The 24084-nt window shown below is 42.1% G+C and overlaps 1 protein-coding gene across 1 annotated transcript; it reads right to left on the bottom strand.

Annotated features, from left to right (window-relative positions):
- Window positions 1-6994: 6994 nt before the first annotated feature.
- LOC308115372 (diencephalon/mesencephalon homeobox protein 1-B-like) lies at window positions 6995-8918 on the bottom strand (the record flags this gene model as incomplete). Its single annotated transcript, XM_080472820.1, has 4 exons — window positions 6995-7413; window positions 7630-8092; window positions 8434-8612; window positions 8765-8918. The coding sequence occupies 4 exons, from the start codon at window positions 8916-8918 to the stop codon at window positions 6995-6997; spliced, it is 1215 nt and encodes a 404-aa protein (XP_080328946.1).
- Between the last annotated feature and the right edge of the window lie 15166 nt (window positions 8919-24084).

Here is a 24084-nt window from a genome sequence, read left to right as displayed (position 1 = left end):
TATATTGTGAGTGATTACTGATGTCATTGATACCATTGCAAAAAACAGGAAAGAGATAAAGGAGACTAATGACACATGGCGCCTCCATCTACACAGCCAGTGCACCATGTCTTCATATTGTGATTACCCTGTGCCATTGTAAATATGTGTTTCTATTGGGTTTACATAAATTTACATCTGTTTTCAAACTCTCATGGAATGGGAAACCATTAGGGACAACCTAAGTGTTTTCCATTATAGTCACCAATGCTTTTTTTTTTTTCTGGTGTCTCACTGAATGAAAATGGACGTGTGCATGCAGCGGAGGAAGGAGGACACATTTAGACGAGAAAGGGAGCTGGAATTGAGAGGTTGTTCTTAGCATTATCTGCAGCACATAGAGAGTGAGTGTGTGGCTCTCGCTGTGCCACTCAGTCAGGGAGCATTAAGCTTTAAGAGGCACTGAAGAGACTCGGGTCTTCAGAGGGAACTTGACATTGTTCATAAATCCCTCAGGATCTGAGACACGAGTAGTGGCAGACACACATTTAAACACAATCTCAAACTTCAAGTTGGCCACATTAATACATTTAACATTTGGCAGTTGTGTGTATTATGATACACATGTTGAAATCACTTTGTAAGCATCAGATAGCAAATCATTGGGGATGTACTTCATAGAATATCTTTCAATTATGCCAGCATGAACCAATTTTAATGACGGTCACCGTCAAAACTGGTGCTATGGATTTTCTTTTTTGTCATTTAAATTCAATATTTTATAAAACAAATGACTTGTAAAATGCGTTACAAATTAAACTGGTATCTGGTTTTAGGGCTCTATACTTTATTTTATTTTTACTTTACTCCTCTCCATGCTGCCACAACTTGCCCAACATCTTCTATTGGAAGAATTCAAATATAACAAACAATTTTAATTGCAACCAGTGTCAGACCGAAATTTGCGCTCTAAACTCTTGAAAGAGGCTTGGATGAAATTTTCACATCAAATTTTCATTCAGTTTTAAGACGCTATGCTGATTGCGGTTTGCTTTTGTTAACTGGTAGGAATGTTTCCTCCCATCAGCATGAAGACTGTCGGCTGTAACTACCTGTGGGTGCCACATGTGGAAACCACACTGTGAGACGGCGGGGTTGGACCCCCACTTGTTTGGGAAAAAGTAGACAAAATTCTCCCAACAAAAAACTAAAAAAAATAGACATTTGTAAAGCTACAAAATGTCACGATCAAGCTGTAAAACGTACTCTTTATTGTTTTCCCTCTTTATTTCCCCCTCCCTCACACATTAAAGTTTGGTCTCTTTAATTGGCGCATAAACATTTTTGATCACGACAGTCTACAGTCTGCTACGAGCGTGAAAGCTGCATGTGTGAATGTATTTATGTAACATGAGGACTTATAACCCTCCAAGAAAACAAAATCGAGCTCAACAATCAGAAGAATAAAGCATCAGCATTCAAAGTTTATCTCACTAAAATGAGTTTACTTTTTGTAAATGAAAGCTGGAGTGAAGGTGGTAATGCCCCAGGGGTGTCATGACTGAAAAAATAACTGAACCAGGGTTTGACACCGAAACCTGCGAGTGAGTGGAATAGTTGAAGAACTTGGATGTACAGAGCACCTTTCTGAATCTGAGCCTAATTGTATGGTGAAGGCATCCAGCAAAGCCCGGGTCGTCTTCTCATGTAACGTCTCATTGATAACAGTAGCAAACACCTCATTTACAGGAACCTTAGGCTATAAGATCAGGTACTTTAAAAGCCATCCAAACACATTCAGACCCCGTCTGTGTCCCAACAAATAAAACACCTTGATATCGTCACAACTAAACTAGGATGATTCTGTCTTAATGTCCCATTTCAGGGACCAAGGAGCCCATAGTCTTTATGGCGCCGCAGAATTGCAGGTAGTAATGTCTGACACAGCAGGACTTCTGCCTTTCAGATGATCAAAGTGACAAGTTCACTCTGCAACCAGAGCCACTTACAGGTGACATCAAGAAGCAGCAAGACTGGCAGCTTTTCAGTCTTTGGTCCATTTCGTCAGCCATTACAACCAGCAGAGGCCGCGTGCTGTGGAGGAGTAGTGGGAGGAGGGGAAGGCAGATTAACAGACAGCTGATACAGGTGTATAGGCGGTATCAAACAGCAGCTCTGTCAATACAGCAGGCTCCAAATATCTTCAGATGGCGCTGGAATCTCTAAAGTATGCCCGCCGATTTCACTATGACAGGATTAACTGGGAGCTCCATATGATTTTCTCAGATTCTGTGACTCAACAATTCAGTGATCCACGTTGTATCGGCTTTAAAGGCCCCTATCCCAAGTTTCAAAAGCTTACCCTTCGGACAAGGGACACTCTTTTTCTCCCATACAGTTCCGCTTTCCCTTTTTTTTTTTTTGCTGCATTCAGTTGTTCATCAATCCCCACGTCCTCGCCAACTCTCCCATCCTCCCCTCGCTGCACATCTGCTGGGTTTGAGTTTTCTTTTCTTTCCTCCAGCGCCTTGCTTGGCCCAAGGCCCTTATAGCCAAATTGGTTTACATTGGAGAGATAAATGCTCTGCAAATGCGCTTAAACACGTACAGTAAAAAATGCAGACAGTGCGTGTCAGGATTATCACCCAAGTCAGGGGGAGAAAGGAGAACGTCTCTGTGGCACAAAGCTGGGGAGCCGGAGTGAAGCCTGCAGATACAGTCCGTCTCATCCACTTCTCAGGAGAAAGAGAGAGGGGATTTAGCATTTGCATGCTAGTCTGTAATTCCTGGCATTATGTAACTTGTCGCCAACAATCAAACTCCTGTGGTATTGTGAAAGTATTGTTTCACATGGGTGAGCAAAGTGTGGAGTTACACTTCGAGGGAAGGCATTTTAGTGGCGCTGTCTTGGCAACATGGGGGGAGTTGGTCCAAGATGCATGGCAGAGACCACCCTATAAGCCCTGTGGAGAGGAGCTCCTCTGAAACACAACCTCAGGCCTGGCTGCAGAACTCACACTTTAAAATCCTCTCCTCGCGTTCAACTCGGTTCAACTCAACCTGGTGTGTGATACACAGAACATGCTGTTGACTTTCATAACGGTCAAGATCGCGTGTGTGTGTGTGTGTGTGTGTGTGTGTGTGTGTGTGTTATTGTTTATTTCTGGTTCTCAACTGAATTAAAGCAATGCCACCCTGCTGCAGGAGTGTGAACTCCCCTATGGAATTTCCAGTAGGAATATTTTTTTCTGATCATCATAGAACAAGAACGCAAAAAAGGTGCATTGTGATTTTTTACCATTTCGACTTTTACAGTTGCCACGTATAGAAGAGCAGCATGAATAAATAATTGTTCATACTGTAGCTTTTGATGTTTTTCGGAAGTCAGATTTGGTGGTTGGATCTCAACAACATATCAAGAAATCATCGACATGGTGAATGAAAACTCGTTTTTGTGTGAAGTTTTACTACAGTAATAATGTTCAAGTGGGGCATCAGATCAACTATATATTTTACCCCACTTCAGAGCCAATCAAGAAGTGAGTGTTAAAAAGTTGTTGTGTTCTTGTGTTTTTGGAAGTTTACGGTTAACCGTGCGGGGCACAGATGGTAGGTTTAAGTAGCATTTTTGCGAACAAAGTCATCTTTTTATTGGTTTAGTTTTTAGTTTTTTACTCGCCTATAGAATATCAGTCAAATCTAACAATGCAAAATTAGGTAAATGCTAAAATGACCTTCTGGTATCGGACCGATGAAGTGGAAGTGACAAACTCCTACATGAGTAAATAGTTGCTTCACTCACCACCAGGTAAAAGAAGCAACTCTTGGCGAATGCAGGCAGAGCTTTTTACAAACCGCTTTCTTTCTTCCCGCCTACTGCTGCTGTTGCTGCCATCCCTCATGGGACACCAAACTGATGTCCCTGTACGCAAGCATCAGTGTAAAAAAGCTGCACATGCTCCTCTGTTTGAATTTGCATGGAAAATCTCTAAGCACGCACACACAGACGCACACACACACACACACACACACACACCGACTCGACCCCCACCAAGGCTCCCGAAGGCCCCCACTTTTTTTCTCATCCCCACGACCTACCCCTCCTTCCAAATCGATGCCGTCCCCCTCAGACCTCCCAACACAAAGCCCTCGGAGCAAACCCAGCACAGAAATCATAGCACACCATTCAATCATTGTTTTTTCCCCTCTCTCACCCCTTTTATGGTGCCACTAAAGGTTTTAGCTGGGCAGAGAAGGAGGGCTGTCACTGAGGAAACCTTAGCCCATTGATGAAGTGACAGGAGCTGCCAGAATATGATCCTAATCCTGTTTCCAGCATTCTTTTAGCCTGCTGGCATCGCAATTCCTCCACACATTCTCTGAGCTGTCAACTAGGAAAATCCCTCTAATAGCGCATTGCCCAGATACACATCAAAGAGCTCCTGGAAACCTTCAGCGGCTTAGCTGCCGTACACACACTCACGCACTCACAAACACACACACACACACACACACACACATACACACACATACACACACACACACACACACACACACACACACACACACACACACACACACACACACACACACACACACACACACACACACACACACACACACACACACAGAAACACCATTTCCTTTAATTTACACCCTTACGATATTTACCAACACAAAAAATAAAAAATCCAGATTTCATATGACATATTGACCACATATTCCTAGATTTTGCCAGGCAATCACTCAAGAGAGATGACAAGAATCATTTATACACTCCCAAAATTAGTTCTGTGTGCTGTAACCTCCCCCGGTTTAGACCATCCAACCCTCTCACCTCCCTTTCTGTACGCGGACAGTGATATAATCTTCATGGTCATGGAGTGAGGAAGCAGGACAGACCGGGGAGAACAGGTGTCTGAACTTTGCTGACTCCAGAAACCCTTTCAGTCCAGTTTTATCTCTTTCTATTCTCACTTAATCCATCGATATCCCAACCGAAGGTAATCTCCTTATGGTGAAGCGTTCTGTTTCGGTGCAGCCAAACCTCAGCTGACAGGGCGGGGAGGGAGAGAGGGGAGCAGAGAGAGAAAGAGAGCGTGTGAGGAGTGGGTGGGGAGATGGAGACTCTTAAGACCCTGACACTGTTCCTCAGTCATTTCATTTAGGATTAATTCTTCTGCACTGGGTGAACAAGTGGCAGGTTCCCCACTATGTGGCGTGTAAATCTCACCGTTGAGGATAGCAGACCCCCGCGTGCCTAAATTATTTATGGATCATCAAGGTGTCTACGGTGGAGCAGATCAGCCAAAATTTAATTTTCGCCTCGAACGGCGGGAAAAAAAATAAATGTGTGCTGAAAGAGAAATGGGGGTTTTGTTTTTATGCTCTTGTGTCTGGCAGCACAAAGATGATCCAGTGCAGAATCAAATGTGCGCTGGATCATCAGTTGATTCTGTCAACTTGTGTCACAAGTTTCCTGCAGAATCTGAATGCATGTTTATTAGTTGGTTGAACGTGTGACTGCCTCCTAAGGGCTTACAGTATATGGTCTTTGGAATCACCAAATCCACCTTTAACTTATCATTTGATAGTTCAACGTGAGGTTTTCCACCACCAAATTCTTGCTTTTAATTTCCTTATAGAGGTGATATTGCTACTGTATCGTGTAAAATGGCGACGTGAGTACACACAAACATTTCCATGCTCGTTACCAAACCAAAAGACTGTAAACAAGAGTCATTCTTTATAGGTGATTTAATCCCTTGCAATAAACAGATAAATTACTCACAATCAGAACAGTTGAGAAATACATGTCTTCAATCTATGGTGATATAATACAGAGAGAACTGTCAGCTGTAGTCACTGGCTCAGTAAATCAGGTGAGTTTAATATAGCACCTGAGTTAACAAAATATCACTCTGCTGCATTTGCGTGTTCTTCAGATATTCCACTTCTGTTGTTAGGTCCTTTGCTTGCAGTCACAATTGAAAAATAAATGGAACATGTTCTCTTAAATCCTTTTTCACAAAAGGAAACATGGAGTTACTCTTTAAGCAGGCAGACAGAGATGAACACGGAGGAGTATTTACAATGTACAGTAGATTCTAGCTGAGCTGGCCGCTTTAACCTCAAGCAAGGAAAATTGTCAACAGCAGGAAACAAGTGGTCAAAAGCCGTGGCTGGCTGAGGAATTATATTTACTGATCTGATCTTTATGGACGATATCACATTCTTATCCTGCTGGGAATGCCACAACTGGCTGTAAGCCATGCTTCAGAGGGGGGCATGCATGCATAGTTCACGTTCAGGGGTTCGTCAGCTCTGGAGTTCAGGACTTTCTGTCTTTACAGTGGAAGATCAAATTAGAATGAGCATCGAATCCTGGGAAAAGTGGTTGTTAACAAACATTCATCAAAAGAAATGCTGATCCCCGACTGTCCAGGTTGTTTTTTTGTGTGTGTGTGTTTTGAGTTTTTGTCATAATCTTGATTTCTGTTCAGTCTTTTTAGCAGCAATGTTTATTTTGTTTCTGTGTGATCCCTACGGTGAGCTCCAACATTGATTGAACAATATGCCATATTATATTCTATATATGGCCGAGGATGTGAGGGGGAATATGCTCGCTGAAAACCGTAAACCGAGCAAGGGTCCACTAAGGTGACTGGTCTAAATTATGATTTGCTGTCTTCAGCTCTTCTTCTTTTTCTCACCCATTTTTATTACACCGTGCTGGTTTGTGGACTTTTTCATTTTGATTGAGATATTTCCCATTTAATCAGATTTGTTGATCGTTGTTTTTTTTCTTTTATCACAAACTGCAAAAAGTCTCGATGCGCGTCGAGGTTTCTCGGTCGACTCACAAAGTTGCTGTGTCTGAGCCGTGAGGTCGGGGGGGGGGAGGGCGGGGGATGAAGATAAAAGTGACGTACGAGTCCGTGTCGTCTCTCACATTTACTGTCCTGAAGTCATGGCTACGGCCCTCGTGTAGGGGCCCGACTGGGTATCCCGAGCCTCAGTTGGGGAGCGTGTCCAATCCCAACGAGGCCGCGTGCTGCTTGGCCCTCAGACGGAGGTTTTCGATGCTGGTGGTCTTGCTGTTGAGGCTCCCCGGGAGGCCGCCTGGCGCCGGCTGCAGGAGTGGGCTGTTCCATACCTGCTGGGCCTGCGACAGGGTTTGGTAGTAGGGCTGGCAGGGCAGCGAGCTCAGCGGTGAAGGCATATTGACGTTCATGCCCAGGTAGGGCAGAGAGGACGGCGTGCTCATGTCAAAGGACGGGTAGTGCACCAGATTGTTGGTGGCAGCCATGTGCTGCCGAAACTGTTCCTGCAGCCGGAAGAGACTGAGGGGAGACGAAGCGTACGAGTTGCTCTGTGCCAAACCGCTGGTCACACTGCTGGAGGAGGGCAGAGCGGGGGAGCTCAGAGGAGAGTCTGGAAGCCAACAAGACAGGAAACCAACTTCAGTACATTTTGCCTGTGAATGGAGCCTTACGTTTATCCTCAGTCATTTGATATTGTCTTTTTTATCGAGCATTTTCCCCAATGCTCTTACATATATTTCACGCACACAAAAATGACAGGATGACATCATAAATGCATCACATATACAACAAAAAAACCTGGTGGCTTGAAATATGATATTCTTACCTGATGTAGGACTCAGCCGCTTGCATGATGGGGAGCTTCTCCCTGCTTGTGCGCCTCCTTCCCCAAGAGACTCCTCTCTTAGTTTCACCCTCATCTCCCCTCTCATCTCGTCCTCCTCCCTGTCGGCGTTATCTTCCACTGCTGACTCGCTGTCTGACGGCTCAGGGGAGGTGACGTTCACCTCCACGCTCATCTCTCCAGACTGGGGCCTTGCAGCTGCCAATCGCTCCGTCTCTGAGTGGCAGGACGATGAGGAGGAGGGAGGTGGAGGAGTGCGGGGCTCGGGAGCCAGGGTGCTGGAGGTGGTATTGGTGGTGGTATTGGTGGTGGCAGTGGGGTCGGTCTTGGAATCCTCTGCTGAGCCGTCGGCAGCTCCACATGCCTCTTTCTGTTTCTGCAGCTGCTCTTTCTGCAGGCTACGCTGCTTCTTACGAAACTTGGCCCGGCGGTTCTTGAACCAGACCTGGAACATGGACACATGGAAAGATTAATAGATGCTAAAAAGATAAAGAGGTGATCAGATAAACTAATTAAAAGCCACAACTTCAGGTAAGCTTCTCCTCTGATTTTTATAAAAAAGTTGATCATGTATTTCATGTGCAAGAATTAACTTTGTAGCCTTCAAGGTGATGAACCTTATTCAAAAGAATCAGTCAGAGGCAGAAATGACATGAGGTCTCAATCTCCATCCTTATTGTTCTCCTCAACAAATCCATTGAGGGGGTCACTCAAAAAATTTGAGGGACGACCAAGTTGACATCTCTGCACTGGCACAAGAAGACTTTTTTTTTTTTTTTTTTTTACCTGCACACGGGCCTCGGGGAGGTTGGTGCACATGGCCAGGCGCTCGCGCATCACCACGTCGGGGTAGTGCGTCTTCTGGAAGGTTTTCTCCAGAGCCTCCAGCTGCTGTGCGGTGAAGGCCGTCCGACTGCGCCGCTGCTTTCGGTGCTGGGAGCCATAGCGGGCCTCAAGAATAATGTCTTGAAATGTGCAGCCGTTGAGAAAGAAGAAACACGACCAGTTTAATTCAAGGGCCTGGTCCACACGCAAGAATGGTGTTGGTTTTTAATAAATCGTTCAGTGCACTTGTTGAGTCAGTCGAATGGGTTTGAAATAAACAACTGATTCTTACCAGCCAGTCTCTCTGCCAGAGTGAGCGCGTGCACGGAGGGCCTGTAGTCAGGCGCGTGCTGCGCCTGCTGCGCCGCCTGCTGGTGAAGGTTGTACATGGCGCTCAGTGAATTCATGGCGTGGAGGGAGTAGCCGTTCACCCCGTAGTGCTGCATGGCCGGAAAACTGTCTGCAGAAAAATCATTCGATATGTTTTCAACTAAAAAACACACAACTTCTATCTATTTCGATGTGTTTTATTTGTATAGTCTTGCTGTGTGTGTGGTGGCCGGGTAAAGTGAAATGGCAACAAGTGAAATACAAGAATCAAGGACTAACAATCAAATGGAATTGATTTATTTGCTCTATGGCAGAATTACTTAGCAGGAGACTATGGAGCACTTTAGACGATTTTACTGAAATGAAAAAATCAGACGGGCAGCGTTAAACTGCAACAGAACCGCAACATCTTCAAGGAAAACTATTTCCTATAATTTACCTCCACTGCCGAAAACCGATCAAAAACAGACACAAAAGTATTTTCTTAAACTAATAGAAAGTAAAAATTCAAAGTCAAGCATTTGTCAGAATCTTTTAGTGGAAAAAATGTAGGCCTTATTTTAGAGTTCAACGAAGTGACAGATTTTTAATTCTGCTGCTTTGTGGCAAAAGGTTTAAACTATTTTATCGAATCAGCCTCGCAATGACAAATTGAGGAAAAATACATGACAGTCACTTTTATAAAGAGACTGGCTTACTGCTAGCGATTAAAGATGGAGTTGCATTATTGTACACACAGCTATTGCATAATTTGGAAAAAACGGTTTTGATTATTATTATTATTATTATTATTATTATTATTATTATTATTATTATTATTATTATTATCATCATCATTCAGACAAGAGGAAAAATTGTGATATCTTGTTTCCATGAAGGCAAAGGCAACCACAAACAAGAGAACCCTTTTTTAAATATCCCCAAATGCAGTCAATATAAATTCCAGTTTAATATTTTTTTTTTGTATGTATGTATATATATATATACATATATTGGCAAGTTTATTTGGAACACTTAACGTGGAAGTTAAACGTAGCACTTGAAGGTGCAGGAGAATATTTCCTGCGCTGCGGTGGAGGGCTTTTTATTCCTCCGATCAGTCTCAGACACCCGGAGGCTGACGGGGAGACGTGTGACAGGTCCTCCGTGAAATGTGCATGAGATCCCCAATTGGGCTCCCGTTTAATGTGGGTGCAAATAGGTTTGAACCGTACAGGGCCATTAATCTATCATACGCGTGAAAGGTAGGCCACAGTGTGCGCGAAGAAAACGTGCATCTAATGCAATATTATCCCCTTTTTCTTTGCCCAACAAGTCAATGTTTTGTTGCATCATTTTTGGACAGAATCTGCCTCTGGCTTTAAACGTGTAATCTGTTTTTTTTTTTTTTTTTTAATCTGCTACTTAAAAAAACTCAAAATAGTGCTCTTCTTTCGGGACAATGTCAGATGCCTCGGGCTCTGATTTATCCCCAATTATGCTAATTGCCGTGAATTTATGAGTAATACAGCCTTTACTAAAGACTACCCCGGGGCAGGATCTCTTTATCTCGTGCACGGCAACGATTTAGCACATTTGCATTCAGATAATGCATCGTAAACATTAAGAGGCAGTTATTGGAACACATTAGAAACAAAACAAACAATTTGCTGAGATGTTGTTTATCACCAAATTACAATGTGGGTCAATTACAGGTTGTCAGTGTTGTGAGTGACGTTAAAAAGTTAGTTTTACTTTTCAGAGCAAGTGTTCCCAGCCCTGCCTGAAGTTTGCGAGATGACACAACTGGAGACAAACACAAACTTGCGTGCACAAACAAAATAAACAAAGTAATGAAACGGGCTAGGCTGTAATTTAAACATAATATCTAGGCTTCTTCATGTTTTAAACAAACAAACAAAAAAAACCCGGTTTTTAAACGTCCCACTTAAGATGATCAAACTTTACCTTTTGCTTTGTGATACGAAGTGAAATACGTCCACCGGCAGCTCAATATTTGCCTGTTTCAAATCTTTTGCTCAAAAATCCGCAGGCAGGGGCTCATCCTGATCACTTTCTCTGTGTTTTTTCATTCAGCCTGATATCCTCAGAGTATTCCCGTCCGTGCGCTCCTCGTTCCGGCTCTCCTCTCAGGGGCGTGGAAGGACTCTGAGCTGCCACCTATCCGCCTCTTTAAGTGCTCCGGGTGGGGTCACCGGGACACCCCGACGCTTCGTCTCTTAGCCAATCACGTGGCTTTCCTACTTGGCCACCAACACCAACACCACCATCACCACACCCGCCTCCCTCCGTCTCCACAGTTAAATGCTCACTTTATGGGCGATTACTGCGCGAGGTGCGACGGCATTTGTTCTTGTTGTGGAATGTGGATGGAAAGACAAAATATTGTTTTTAAAGTATGGTCTGAGAGGGGGAAAAAAAAAAAAACATCTTTGCGTGACATTGTTTTTAATGTTTCCTTTAGACGCGGGTGGATTAAATGGTCCAACTTCACAAACCAACTTCACTTATTTCGCACAAATCGGAAGGTAAAATCACAGTGGGAGTTTGTATTTATGGATCACTTCATCTCACAATGTTAAAGTTGGCATATGTTAACACAGTAAGTCCATAGTGTGAACTTTATTTAGTTTTTTCTGTTGTTTTTTTTAGTGTCAGTCGCATTTTCTTCAAACAACAATTGTTGTGCTACACTCGTTTATTGGACAGTTGTGAACAAAATATTAGAAGTGAATACATTTGTGAAACGTAAAAAAAAAATGTTTAACGAGTGATTAGCACAAATATACTTTTCTGATTAAATGATGTGCAGATGGGGGGGCTGCGTGCCGGCCTTGCAGTGACTGTGCAGCTGAGGCTTTGGGGTTAATTCCGCGCTTTAATTTTATTTTCCTCCTGCCTCGGCGTGACTGCCGTGTTGGTGGGAATGCAGCTGAGATGGAGAGATGCAGGCTGGGCTGCACAGCCTCCAGCAGCTCCCCGGCCCCGAGGGATTTAGGTTAGGATTGGGTTGACAAGACGCCATTTCACCCTCCAAAAAATGTCTTAAAATGACTGCTGGTAAGAGGATTAAAACAATAATGCCCCTCTCTTCTTCAAGGTTTTTAGAAAAGATTTCTTCTTCCGAAGAAAAACCGTTTAGGCTGGAATTAAGGGCAGCGAAAGTAGCCTTTTAATGTAAAGCTTGCATATTTTGTTGAATTTACTCCGGGTGAGAGGGGAGGAAGGTGCGCTGGGTGGTGAGGGGGTGAAATCTTCAATTTGATCTGTGGTCACATTCATTCCCAGAACTTTAGTCTCCTGAAAACTGTAAAAATAATTTTTGTTTTCAAGCCTTTACCTATAGTACCTGTAAGTTTCTTATTCAAATGTCATATTATAGAGCTGACTTATTATTATTATTATTATTATTATTATTATTATTATTATTATTATTATTATTATTATTATTATTATTATTATTATTATGTTGAGGTAATATGTGTTTTATACGAGTAAAAATCCAGAAATAAGTGATGTGAATAAGGAGCAACAAGTGGCTGTCAACACTTGAATTGTGTTTTAAGAAAAGGGAAAATATAATTAATATCAATAAGGTTGGTATTGTTGTTTTCGTGTTTCTTTGCAGTGTAACGGTTTCCTCCACTCCTTTTCTGTCAGTATAGCTCGGGAGCAATTGGTCTCAGAGAGAGAGAGAGAGAGAGAAAAATCGGATTAACTTGTGAACTGATGGAAATAAGAACTTAAACTGGAGGTAAATCTGGCCAGTGTCTCTTTGTGGGAACCGTTTCTAAAGCAATTAAAGCGAGAAGGAATTCTTCTCAGCTGCTCTTCCTCAAATCAGCTTTTTTACAGAACCTAATGCGGGCTAATGTCCAGCACGGCAGAGGGCTTTAGAGCAAGTGTCAAGGGGTTCTCCTATTAGAAAGATATTAGGCCAGTGGAGCAGCCGTCCATCCTGCAGGGAGGGAGAGCACGGTCAACTCACACCGCCGCCTTGTTTGTTACATCTGTAGAACAGACACAAATATAAAGGCAACTGAATACTCTCCAGCAAAAGTGTGGTTACTTTGTTACGTTGTGGAAATCGACCTCAATGACTAAAACAATTGAAAAATAAAAAGATAGATATCAAAAATTAAAAAAATTAAAAAAAATTGCAACACCTAAAATACTACTTATTACAACATGCACTACTCTCACTCCTGAGAACAAAATTATGAATTAACAACAGTATTTTTGATGAAGTTTTAGGCTTGAATTTCACAGGCATGGATTTTATTAATTGCATATCCCACTGAATCAGAAGGTCTTTAATCATTCACACATTCCTATTGTTTTGACAGTCATTGTTCTGAACATGCCGAAACTTAATTCACTCCGTGTAATGCCTGCCTGAGTCATTCCTCCTATATCAGGGTTTGGTGGAGTGGAAGTAATAATACAAATATCAACATTGATTAAGTCTTTTTTCAACTATAATTCACTTACATTTTAGGCAAATATACAATCTTTGTTTGCTATTATTGAGTGCACTCATAAGTTAAGCGATTATTCAAACCTTCTTGATTATTCTTTTACCAGAGCAAATTCCTCATTTATATTTACATTTGTTTATGATAATGGGATCCTTATATGGGCTACATTGTCTGAAAAATGTGCTTTGAATGTATTACTGGTGAAAAGAAAAAAAGAAGTTAAATTCCTATTGGCAAAGCAACTAAAAACAGTCTAAAAGTTGAAAATCATTTTAGAACAGTAGCTATGTCATATTTTTGCCTGAATACTTTTTCTGACATCATTTTCACTTCTAGTTGAGTATACAAGTGTAGTTTTATTATTGCAATGTATTGTAATTGTACTCTTAACAATGTACTCTGTACATTGTTAGAGACATCATCTGTTATGGGAGTCTTCTTGTTGAAGGCTGATGTGGTTGTAATGTGGAATGGAGCCAAAAGTGAAAGTTTTAGAAAGTACTTGTTCATACAATTTCAGCTCACATTATCTGTTACATGACTAATGTGACAAGCAATCAACAAGTGAACCATAATAATATCCTTTACATATTGAGCTTTTCTATTTCTTATGGGTATCATGCCAGAACGACCAAGTTGAAATTTAATGACACGTACGTTCAACAGTATGTGTCTCTTGTTTCTCTCCATTAATGTTCGATAAAGTCTCTGTTTCTCACCTGTTTCATCCTTTCCTGTTTTATTTTGATACAGTATCAGTATCTGTCTCATGTCCGTCGCTGCACGTCGCTGTCTCCATCTATGAATCTGCTTCTGGGTTTGCCACTGGTCCTGGGTAGTGCTCGCTTCCGAGGGATGCTGCCTCGCTGAACATGAACACATCTGGTAGACGTTTTCCAGGAACTCCATTGTGTAGCAGAGTGACATGAGACCGCTATCATGGCAGTCAGGAACCAGATCTATCAGCTGCAGGGACGAGGTTTACCTGGACCTCCCCGAATAAATAGTCAATCTGATTGCAGTGGTGATTAAGATTGACAAGGACTGCTTGTACGGGAGAGGGAGCTGGTTCATCGCCATGGCAGCACTAAGGAACTTTCGTAACTTCTTCCTAAGTCCTTCACAGCAGAGGGAGTCGGTCCTAAACCTGCTCTAACCGAGGAACCCATGCAGGTGGGCTGGACTTGACTCTCTCCAGAAGAAGGAGGGTGTCGCTTCTGAGAGTGGAGGTGCCTTTACTTTACCTTTACCTTTCAAATTGGGGGTTACTCAGCTTGGAGAAGCCTCTTCAGGCTATGGCCCTCAACGGCCAACTTCTCTGATGATTAACACTACGCATAGACACTGTAACCATAACCTTCCCTGACAGCTATATGGAGGAGAAGGGCTTCTTTTCCTGAAACACCTGCTCACACCACCTCAGCCTGCAAACCAGTTCACACCTCTAGCATGCCTGTCTCAGCTGATGTCAGTGCCCCATATCTACTGGGACTTAAAGGAAGTCTTTAGTAAAACCCGGGCTACCTCCCTTCTGCCTTGCCGTGCTTACGACGGTGTCCTTGTCTTGCTTCCTGGTTCCTCACCTCCTCGTGGGAGGTTGTACTCCCTGTCTCCTCAAGAAACCAAGGCAATAAGGCAGTACATTGAGACCTCCCTCACAGTGACAATAATCCATTGGTCTTCTTCTCTAGTCAAGGCTAGATTTTTCTTTGTGGAGAAAAAATCACTCTCTGCATCGGCTATCATGTGCTGAACAACATCACCATAAAAATACAGGTATCCCCTCCCACTCATCACCTCTGACTTTGAGCCGTTACAGGAGGCCAAGGCTTTCATGAAACTGCACCTCCGCAACGTCTATCGATCAGTTGGTACAGATTAGGAAGAGGGATTAGGAAGAGGGATGAGTGGATGACGGCCTTCAACAGCCCAAGTGGACACTACAGATATCTGGTAAGGTTGTTTGGCCTAAGTAACTCCTCCACTGTTTTCCGATCACGAGTTGATGACCTCTTTTGGGACATGCTCTATATTTGTGTCTTTGTTTAGCTGGATGACATTCTCATTCTGACTTCATCTTCCATGTCCAACTCGCATGATAGGTCCTGAACGGGCTTCTCGAGCACCAACTGTTTGTGAAAGTGTTTTCTTGGATGCCCAAGCTGGTGTTGTCCCAACATTGCACCAAGGACATCTTATGCTTACCTCTCCAATAATCTGTCACCAGCAGAATGCGACTACAATGTGGGTAACCAGGAGCTGTTAGCCGTGAAGATGGCACTCAAGGACCGGCAACATTGGCTTGAAGGCACAGGACTCCCCTTCATCGTATAGACCGACCACAAAAACCTGGAAGATCTATGCTCGGCTCTGAGACGGAACTCCCAACAGACCAGGTGGGCACTTTTCTGCATTCGGTTCAATTTTAAATTGGTTTGTCGCCTAGGTCCAAAGATGTGGCCAACTGATACTGTCAGGTCTCCGAATACAGCAGTCAGGTGTCCTCATAAAGTCTCTGGCTTACCTGTTTCATCCCTTGTTATTTTAATACTCACCTGTCACCGCCTTATCTTCCTGTTTTACCTCCCTTTGTGTGTCTCATTTTACCCTAATGTGATTCACCTGTGTCTTCCCCCCCTCAGTGTTTGTAAACCCTCCTCCCTCATGTGTCTGGGCCAGATCGCCTTCGTACCTTAGTGTCGTGTTCCTTGTGTTTCCTCGCATTCCCTCATGTTTTGGATTTTCTTGTGTTTGGACTTTTGCTTGTGTTTTTGGATTATTCTGTTGGATTGTTCCCTGGATACCTTTGCCTGGTTTGAACCCTATAATAGACTTGTTGAAGTTTTGCATCTGTCTATGAGTCTGTTTCTGTGTTCGCCAACTGATCTGTGACAATTAAAGCTCATGGACTCAGATTGGGAGTCATGTTTTGGCTCTTTTGTACACTGCATTGCATTTGCTGAACCATTGCAGGTGACAATCAATCTGTACATCCTGAAGAGCCTCTTAATGAATCAATTATCTTTTAAAATATATTTTGTGGAAATAAACTACTTCATCGCAGCCTTATTTTTTTATAGCATATTTGAGAAATGTCATAAAAGAATGAAATGACCTGAGGTGTCGGTGGATTTCTATGGTGATCATAATAATCTACAGTCTACAAAATATATGAAAAGAAATACACATTTCGTAAAGTTATTGGGTATGTGATCAAACATTTCAAATGTCAAAAATGTTCCTTTAAAGGTAGAAAAACAAGAGAAATTAAGAAAACTGTCAGTAAATTGATTGGCTCATGATATATTTAATGTTACTTCTAGATGTTTCATCTTTCAGAACTGTGTTTCTAGGCCTGATCACTATGATTATCCTGAGCGCACTCCTTAGTGTACCCATGTTTATTTACCATTTTCACACCCCACTTCTCATAATGATCACCTTCAGGGTCTCAGCTTTGCTCGCTCCAGGCTAACTTTCTAAACCCCAAATTCATCAGAGATTTCAATGGATTCCTTTGGCATACTCATTGTTCTCTGCATTCTGGCTGCATTCAGGCTTTATCATGTTAAAGCCTCGCCTCAGATCTGAGTTATCGTCTTTGCTCTCAATCATCCTCCCGCCTCAAAACTTTATCCCTGCATCAGGACTTTGGCAGCCTGAATCAACGTTCAGCCGGGGAAGCTGCAGCGATTTATAAATCATCTTCAGTTTTTAATCAGGTTTATAGCGCATGAACGTTTGTAATTTTACTCCTCACCCAGCTCCCTATATTTCCAAAGTGGCATTTTACATCAACTGCGGGAGAAAGTTGATGCCTTCAGCCTTCAGAGTCCATTAACTTTTATCATTAGGTTTTCTCTAACTTCATGAATATATTAGGTTTCAAACCAGCTGCTCTGGCCGGCGCATGCTCTTAGTCAAGGTTAGCTTGTGCTCATTTGGGTGAAATTAATCATTTTGATGTATGGTGTAGAATTGACTGCTTCCATGGGACTTGTGTGACTGGAGTAACAAAGCAACTCGCCATTAGCAATCTTTCTTCTGTGTTTCAGTGGGACATTCACCTTTATTACTGCCCTCACATGTTGAACACCTCACTTAAATAGATTCATCTCCAGCTCATCAACCTTCTTCTCCATTTGTCCATTAGTAACTTTGTGTGTGAGGACAAGATATCCGCCAACTGAGTGTAAGACTAAAAGTGACAGAAAGGTTTATAAAGCTGAGATTTGCGTGTTACATTTCTGCCATTTCGGGGACAGCTGCACAGTTTCATAACAAAGTCAGATAATAGAAACAAAGAAAATAAAAGCAAATTTTAAAGTATAATTCTTTTCTTTGTTGATTGTTTGATGTCATGGTCTCGAGGGGGGGGGGGGGGGGGGGGGGGGACATTTGGCTATAATTGCAACACCAACAAGATATTAACTTTATGAAATTGTTATGGTAAGTATAACTTGCAAACAGCTACCTCTTTTACATCAGTCATCAGGTAACTGTTACACTTAAATGCTTCACTATGTTTACCTGTTAATTACAAATGATCCCAGGCTTAGTTCCCAGGCCAGGCACTTGGCACAGTTTGTTCCTCCAAAAGCCAAAGATTTACACCATCAGAAAGATCTTTATTGCCACTAAGTTGGATTGCATAATGACATCTTCGGTTAGATTCTTGCATTGCTCCGTTGCTGCCACAAACATCAGGCTGTTTGATAAAGACACAAAACCGGACAAGTTGCACCTGCAAAAAGATGCAGAGTGAAAATAAAGCTCAACAGGAGGTTTTTCTCAGGCTGCCTTCAAGACAGCAGGAGAGACGCATCACTTCATCTTTCTTTTTTTGTATTTTTCTTTTTAATTTAAAACTTTTTTTCTGCCCTAACCCCATCACTTCATCTTTCTTACCAATCATAGATTCCTAAATCCTGTGTTCCAAACCCAATACAGATACCAGTTAGATATGAAGGTATGGTTAGGAAACAGACGAAAAGACGACTAAAAAATCACACGCCATCTTACTTCTTTCTCATGACACAATCACAAATTGAAATAATTTACATGAAAATCTTTTAGGTATTGTTTTGGCTTGCTAATCCCACACATATACACACAAATTTCAACATGTCATTTCCGAGTTCATCGTCAAATCTCTTTTTGATAAATTGCCCAGGAGTCAAAACTGGGAAACAGACAGTTTCTCTCTACATGTGAGGCTGGTCACAAGTTGTTCAGTCTTTTGTTTACCTTGTATGATCGTGTCGATGCAGAACACCATGCAGCAGCCAGGGCCACTCCTCTGAACGCTTTCTCTGGCAGACTTGACATATCGAGGTTGGCAGGTTTGTTTCCTCCCTCTTTCTCAGAGCTGGTCTTTGGTTGTGCCCCTCAGGCTGCGGCCCAGCACAAGGGTTCCTATTGTCAGGGCCTAATCCAGGGGCTACACAGCTTTAGCAACATGGTGGGATAAAAGCCCATCAAACCACTGCTTTATGGGGGCAAATCTTTCCTAATCCCTCGCTTTATCTAAACAAAAGGAGAGAAACAAGAGGATAGAAAGAAATTGTGCAGACACAGGGCAAGACCGTGAGCTAAGATGCAAAGAAGTAGTTTCACTGGAGAAGCTAACCATTTTTGACAGGCTTTCACTAAAGGATTGACAAAAAACGGACACCAGGAACCCAAAGAGGGCTGTACGGGGCTTTTTTTCTTTTCTAAAGTTAAGCTTCAAGATCCTTGGAGGGATATGTTGAAATTAGCGAGATTAAATTCAAAAAACTTAACTATTAAGAGTGCTTGGCAGGGGGCACCTGTCAGTTTGGGATGCTATAAAAAAAACTGCTCTCAATTTACTCGGTTGATGTAAACAAGCGACAACTGTGTGATCTCAAACCTTTTCTTTGCTTTTTTCTCAGGGAAAAGGGAGTATGGGAATTTCTTTTTTTCCTGCCTCACACATCGCTCCGAAAATCTGCTCCATTGCACCAAGTGGGCGACCCTGACCTCGGTCCGAATCTTGACGCTAATTCAGTATTTTCACGGAAAGTAAAGTCAGTAAGAATCTACTTAACTTCAAGCATGAGGGTTTTTTTTTTTCAAAAGAGTCCAGACAAGAGCAGCAAATTAGACTGTTATTGTGGGTCAGTTTCTGACGTTGCGTAAATGTCAGTTTATCTGCAACACCTCTGTTCAACAGACCACCCGTGCAAATCAGCAGACCCTCAGTCTTACGTGTTCTCTGTCAATGTGTGTGTGTGTGTGTGTGTGTGTGTGTGTGTGTGTGTGTGTGTGTGTGTGTGTGTGTGTGTGTGTGTGTGTGTGCGTGCGTGTTTTTGTGTGTGTGTGTGTTAACAGGGGCAAACCCTCTGACCTCATTTCATGTCTGCTGCCAGTTCCATTTTCTATCTTTGCTGTGTGGCAACTTGCTCTGAATCCCAAGTGTCGCGTCTGCGAATGACTCTGTGAGTTAGAGAGGCCATTTTCTGCCACCGCTCAGACGCTACACAAGAGGACCATTTGGAGCCCAGCGGTCACAGAGCTGAACAGAGTTTGAGAGCAAGCCAGTTCTGACTGTATGCACATAAACCACTACAGCCGGGGGCTTCCAGTGTTTCGCTAACCCTCTCAGGTACAGGAACAGAAACATGGTGATATTCATAATTCACCGTCTGACAGTAAATACATTGCCCTCATCCATACACACATAACTCACACAACAAAGTTCAGGCTTTTTTTCCATTATGGAACAAATTGATTTACCTCACTTACACCATATTCCCTGTATTTATTTGATGGCATGCCCCCTGCCGGCCTGTTTTGGTGCCTATTGAATGGGGGTAATTAAGAGATAATAGGCTGGGGATGTTCATCAGGGACCTGAGTGATTAGTGATTCATTACATGAGCTTAGAATAAGGAAGAGGAGCGGAGGGAAGTGATTGGTTTTGGGTGGGGTGGGGTGGGGGGGGGGGGGGCACTGGAGCAGCCTGACAAATTGCCAGTGGATTTATCCAAGGTAATTAACGATCACCCAGGGAAAGAGCTGGGACTGGGGAGATCAGTAAACCACACCACAGTCCCACAGTTATCACACAGACAGGTCAACTCTGTTTCTCTTTGTAATGATTCACCCACAAGCACTTTGGAAATGAATAGATGTTATACATGACATATTTTCCTCTTTCTATCAAGGTAAAAACCTTTCTTCTGACTCTCTAAATGACAAAGAAACCGTAATTCACCAACATATTATACCACAGTATATGGAATGAACACGGAAAAAGCTTTGTATTCAGTTTAGATTTTGTTATCAACTTTGCCTGTACTGATCATGCGTTTATACTCAGGGATGTTTAGCTTGGTTTTGAAATAATAATTTATGCAAGATGCATGTGAACTACTGATTCTCTTGTTTGAAAAATTGTCACAACACTGAATTATTTCAAGTTGCATAAAAATGATAGAGGTGTCTTCATTTTAAAGCTACTTCTTTGTTTCTCCACTATAGCTGTGGGAATGTTTTTTTCCCCCTACATGCTGAAACTGAATTATAATTGAATTAAAAATGCTATTCATCAATGTATGAAATAACTATGGATTCAGCAAACCTTTGGTGATGCGTTAAGCTGTATAAGCATGCCAATGCAAGTTGGTCAAATTATTCCATGTTATTAAATTAGTTAATCATTTAAAGACATTTTCAGTAAGACTTTTGTTTGATCTTTTTTTTAAAACTATATCTTAATAGATATCATTGTTGAACTTGTGACTTTATCAGAGAGTAAAATTACTAAAGGTTAAAGACGAGTAGTCATTTGTTTCCGCAGAAGAAGAACTTAGATTTTCAGTTCTCATACAATTCTAATTTGACCTTTTTATAGTGTAATGAGCTCGACAGCACTGATTAAAAAAGCATTCACAGTTGAATGAGAAAAATACAATGCTGCAGCCACCGACATAAACAATGCGGTAGAAATCAAACTGTGACATTCAGGCTATTCTCCATTTAAGATTCATTGCATGCTGCACACAAATGGCTTCCATCCACTACTTGACTGTCATGATCCTATAAAGTAGCAAAGTCTATATTCCCATCTTCATAGTCCTTCCAAAGCCAAACTCCCATCCAGGAATAATCCTCTCTGGTCCATATCAGCCTCATAAAGCGGCACACACTTACATGGAGAAGTTGATTTTCTCTGTCTGTTTTATCTGATTTGGGAGCACTTAGAAACAGCTCTAAGTCTTTTCTCGATTAAAAGGACTGGAGTGGGGGGGGGGGGGGGGGGGAATAACTCAGCCGGTGTGATAACCACTTCCCCTACACCAGCTACCTTTCTACATCCAACATCTGTCTATTGTCGTTAAATCTGCTTTAAAGCATCTGTGGGTCATCAGGATTCAAACATTTAGTGAATTGAGGCTCATCTGTTGAGCTTAAGTCACTGGAAAGTTGCTTTTGTCTCATCTTTACTGGTGAGAGCCTCACTGAGCCCATCATCAGAATAATAGCTGCTTCACACACACACACACACACACACACACACACACACACACACACACACACACACACACACACACACACACACACACACACACACACACACACACACACACACAGTGTGTCATTGTCTTATGCAGGAACAATACTAATATCAAACTGTGTCTGCAAATTAATGCATTTAGGAAACATCATGGACGTTCTGGTCATAGACAGATAAACAGCAATTTATCCATTCTAAACTCTTCAGCCAGCATCCCGGCAAGAGCATGACACGTTGAACTTGTTGCGGTTAAGCTCTTTCCCCATAAGCTTTATCATACAGTGTTTTATGAAATGAGCATAAGGGATTGTTTTATTGTTGTTTCATAATCTGGGTTTATGCCTTGTTCTGCAAAAAGCCTTCTTAGAAAGGCTTTGGCTTGCAGTCAGGACAGTCACATCCAGCATTAACCCACTGACTGGCCACCAGGACACCAAGCGAGCACAACCGCACAAACTGAAGCCAGAAAACTGTTTGGAAGACGATTCATGTTTACTCAAATCCTCAACGGTGCAGTGTAACAACGGCTGCATAAAAGTGTTGCATCCTCAACAAAGTGCAGCTTCTTGTTTATTTGTCTTGTCTGTTTTTCCCTCAAATTTGTACTTCAGAGTCATCCTCAAAACATTCTTTGATCGGCTACAATTAGAACAAAGGAGTCCTCACAATAGTTAAGATGAAAAATTACTCCAGTTTTTACTTCCCTCACTGGCTGCTTGTTAGCACTGACTTAAAAAAGGCTTCTCTTGGTTTTTTGTAAAGCATTACTTGGGCTTCTCGTCCCTTCTTGACTGGATATGTTCCAAAACAGTAATCTGGAGAACCCCCGGAGCTGTACTGTTCAACACACCAGATATGAAATATGAAAAATCTGATGAAGCAGCATTTTGCTTTTACAGTTTACAACAAATGTTGAGGTCGAATAAGAGAAGCACCAGTTTCAGACCCTTTTAAGTAAGGGCAATAGATCTATTTTTATATCCCTGTTTTAAATTTACCTTCATCTATTCATACTCTCAATCTTGACCTGTATACCATGTTGAACACCGTTGAGTTTTAATTAACTTTTCATCAATTTAGTTTAATTATAAATGTTTTACATTATGTTGGCATATTTAATATTGATTCCTTGATTTATGTGAGAGAACTTTGGATTGCACTCCATATGTGAGCATGACTACAAAAATGTAAATAACTAACTATATAATTAATAGTCAATGTAAATCAAGCAATTTATCTTGAGCAAATTATTTATTAATTATTGTTTAATCATGATAATAAGCAATATCATTTGAAGTCATATTTTACAATGTTACCTGCACATCAACAGGCCTGCGCCGAGCATGTTGGCTCCAATTACAGTCCGGCAGAGGCCTCTGCAGAGACAGTGCACCAGTGTGGAAATAAGTGCTTAAGAAATGACTGTGAGAGACAGCCGCAGGCAGCAGGCTCTGCTCAGGGAAGGTGCAGTGGGCCACTTAACCTGCATACCTTCACACGCCCATCTCACTAATCATGGACAAATGAAGAACATTCATTGTAATTTTAGACAAAACAAAGTAGCCGAGGTAAGCAGCGTGTCTAAATATCATTAAATCAAAATTGAAATAATAGAAATATCAATAAATCATTCACCAGAGACAAGGAAATTGGAGAATAAAGAATAGAAAGGGAATCTTGCTGGGCCCAACTGGCCATGTAAAGGTTGTCCTGCCTGTCAGATGGAGACTGTCTGAAAGACCCCAGGAGTGATAGCTGCATCCTTTTTGTTAGATAATCTCTCCAGCACACACTGGCAGCAGGGGTGTGTGTGCGTGTGTGCGTGTGTGCGTGTGTGCGTGTGTGTGTGTGTGTGTGTGTGCGGTGAGAAGCTGTTAGGAGTCAGTGATGGATATGTGTGTGTTTTTCTCTTTGCAATGAGTACTTAACTGAGTACAGGAGCATGTAATAGCGATGTGCCGACACCTGGCTCATGACAATAGGATGTTGTCACTCTCTTTAGTTATTAAATACATTTTGATTGTGTGAATATTTCAGAATGAAACAGACTCATTTTCAAGGGCCTATCTCCTCAATCAGATGTCTTACATTCGGCTTTCCTGAAAATGAGGGAGAGAAAACGTCAGGCCGAGATCAACACTGATGTTTTATGTATACGTATATCTGTTTTTCTTGCCTTGGGGTCTTTCCTTAAAGGCCCCCCGCCAACACACACACACACACACACACACACACACACACACACACACACACACACACACA

Source organism: Lipophrys pholis, assembly GCF_963383615.2.
Source record: "Lipophrys pholis genome assembly, chromosome: 10".
NCBI lineage: Eukaryota > Metazoa > Chordata > Actinopteri > Blenniiformes > Blenniidae > Lipophrys > Lipophrys pholis.
The sequence above is the reverse complement of the archived record's forward strand: the minus strand, read 5'-3'. Positions and strand labels throughout refer to the sequence as shown.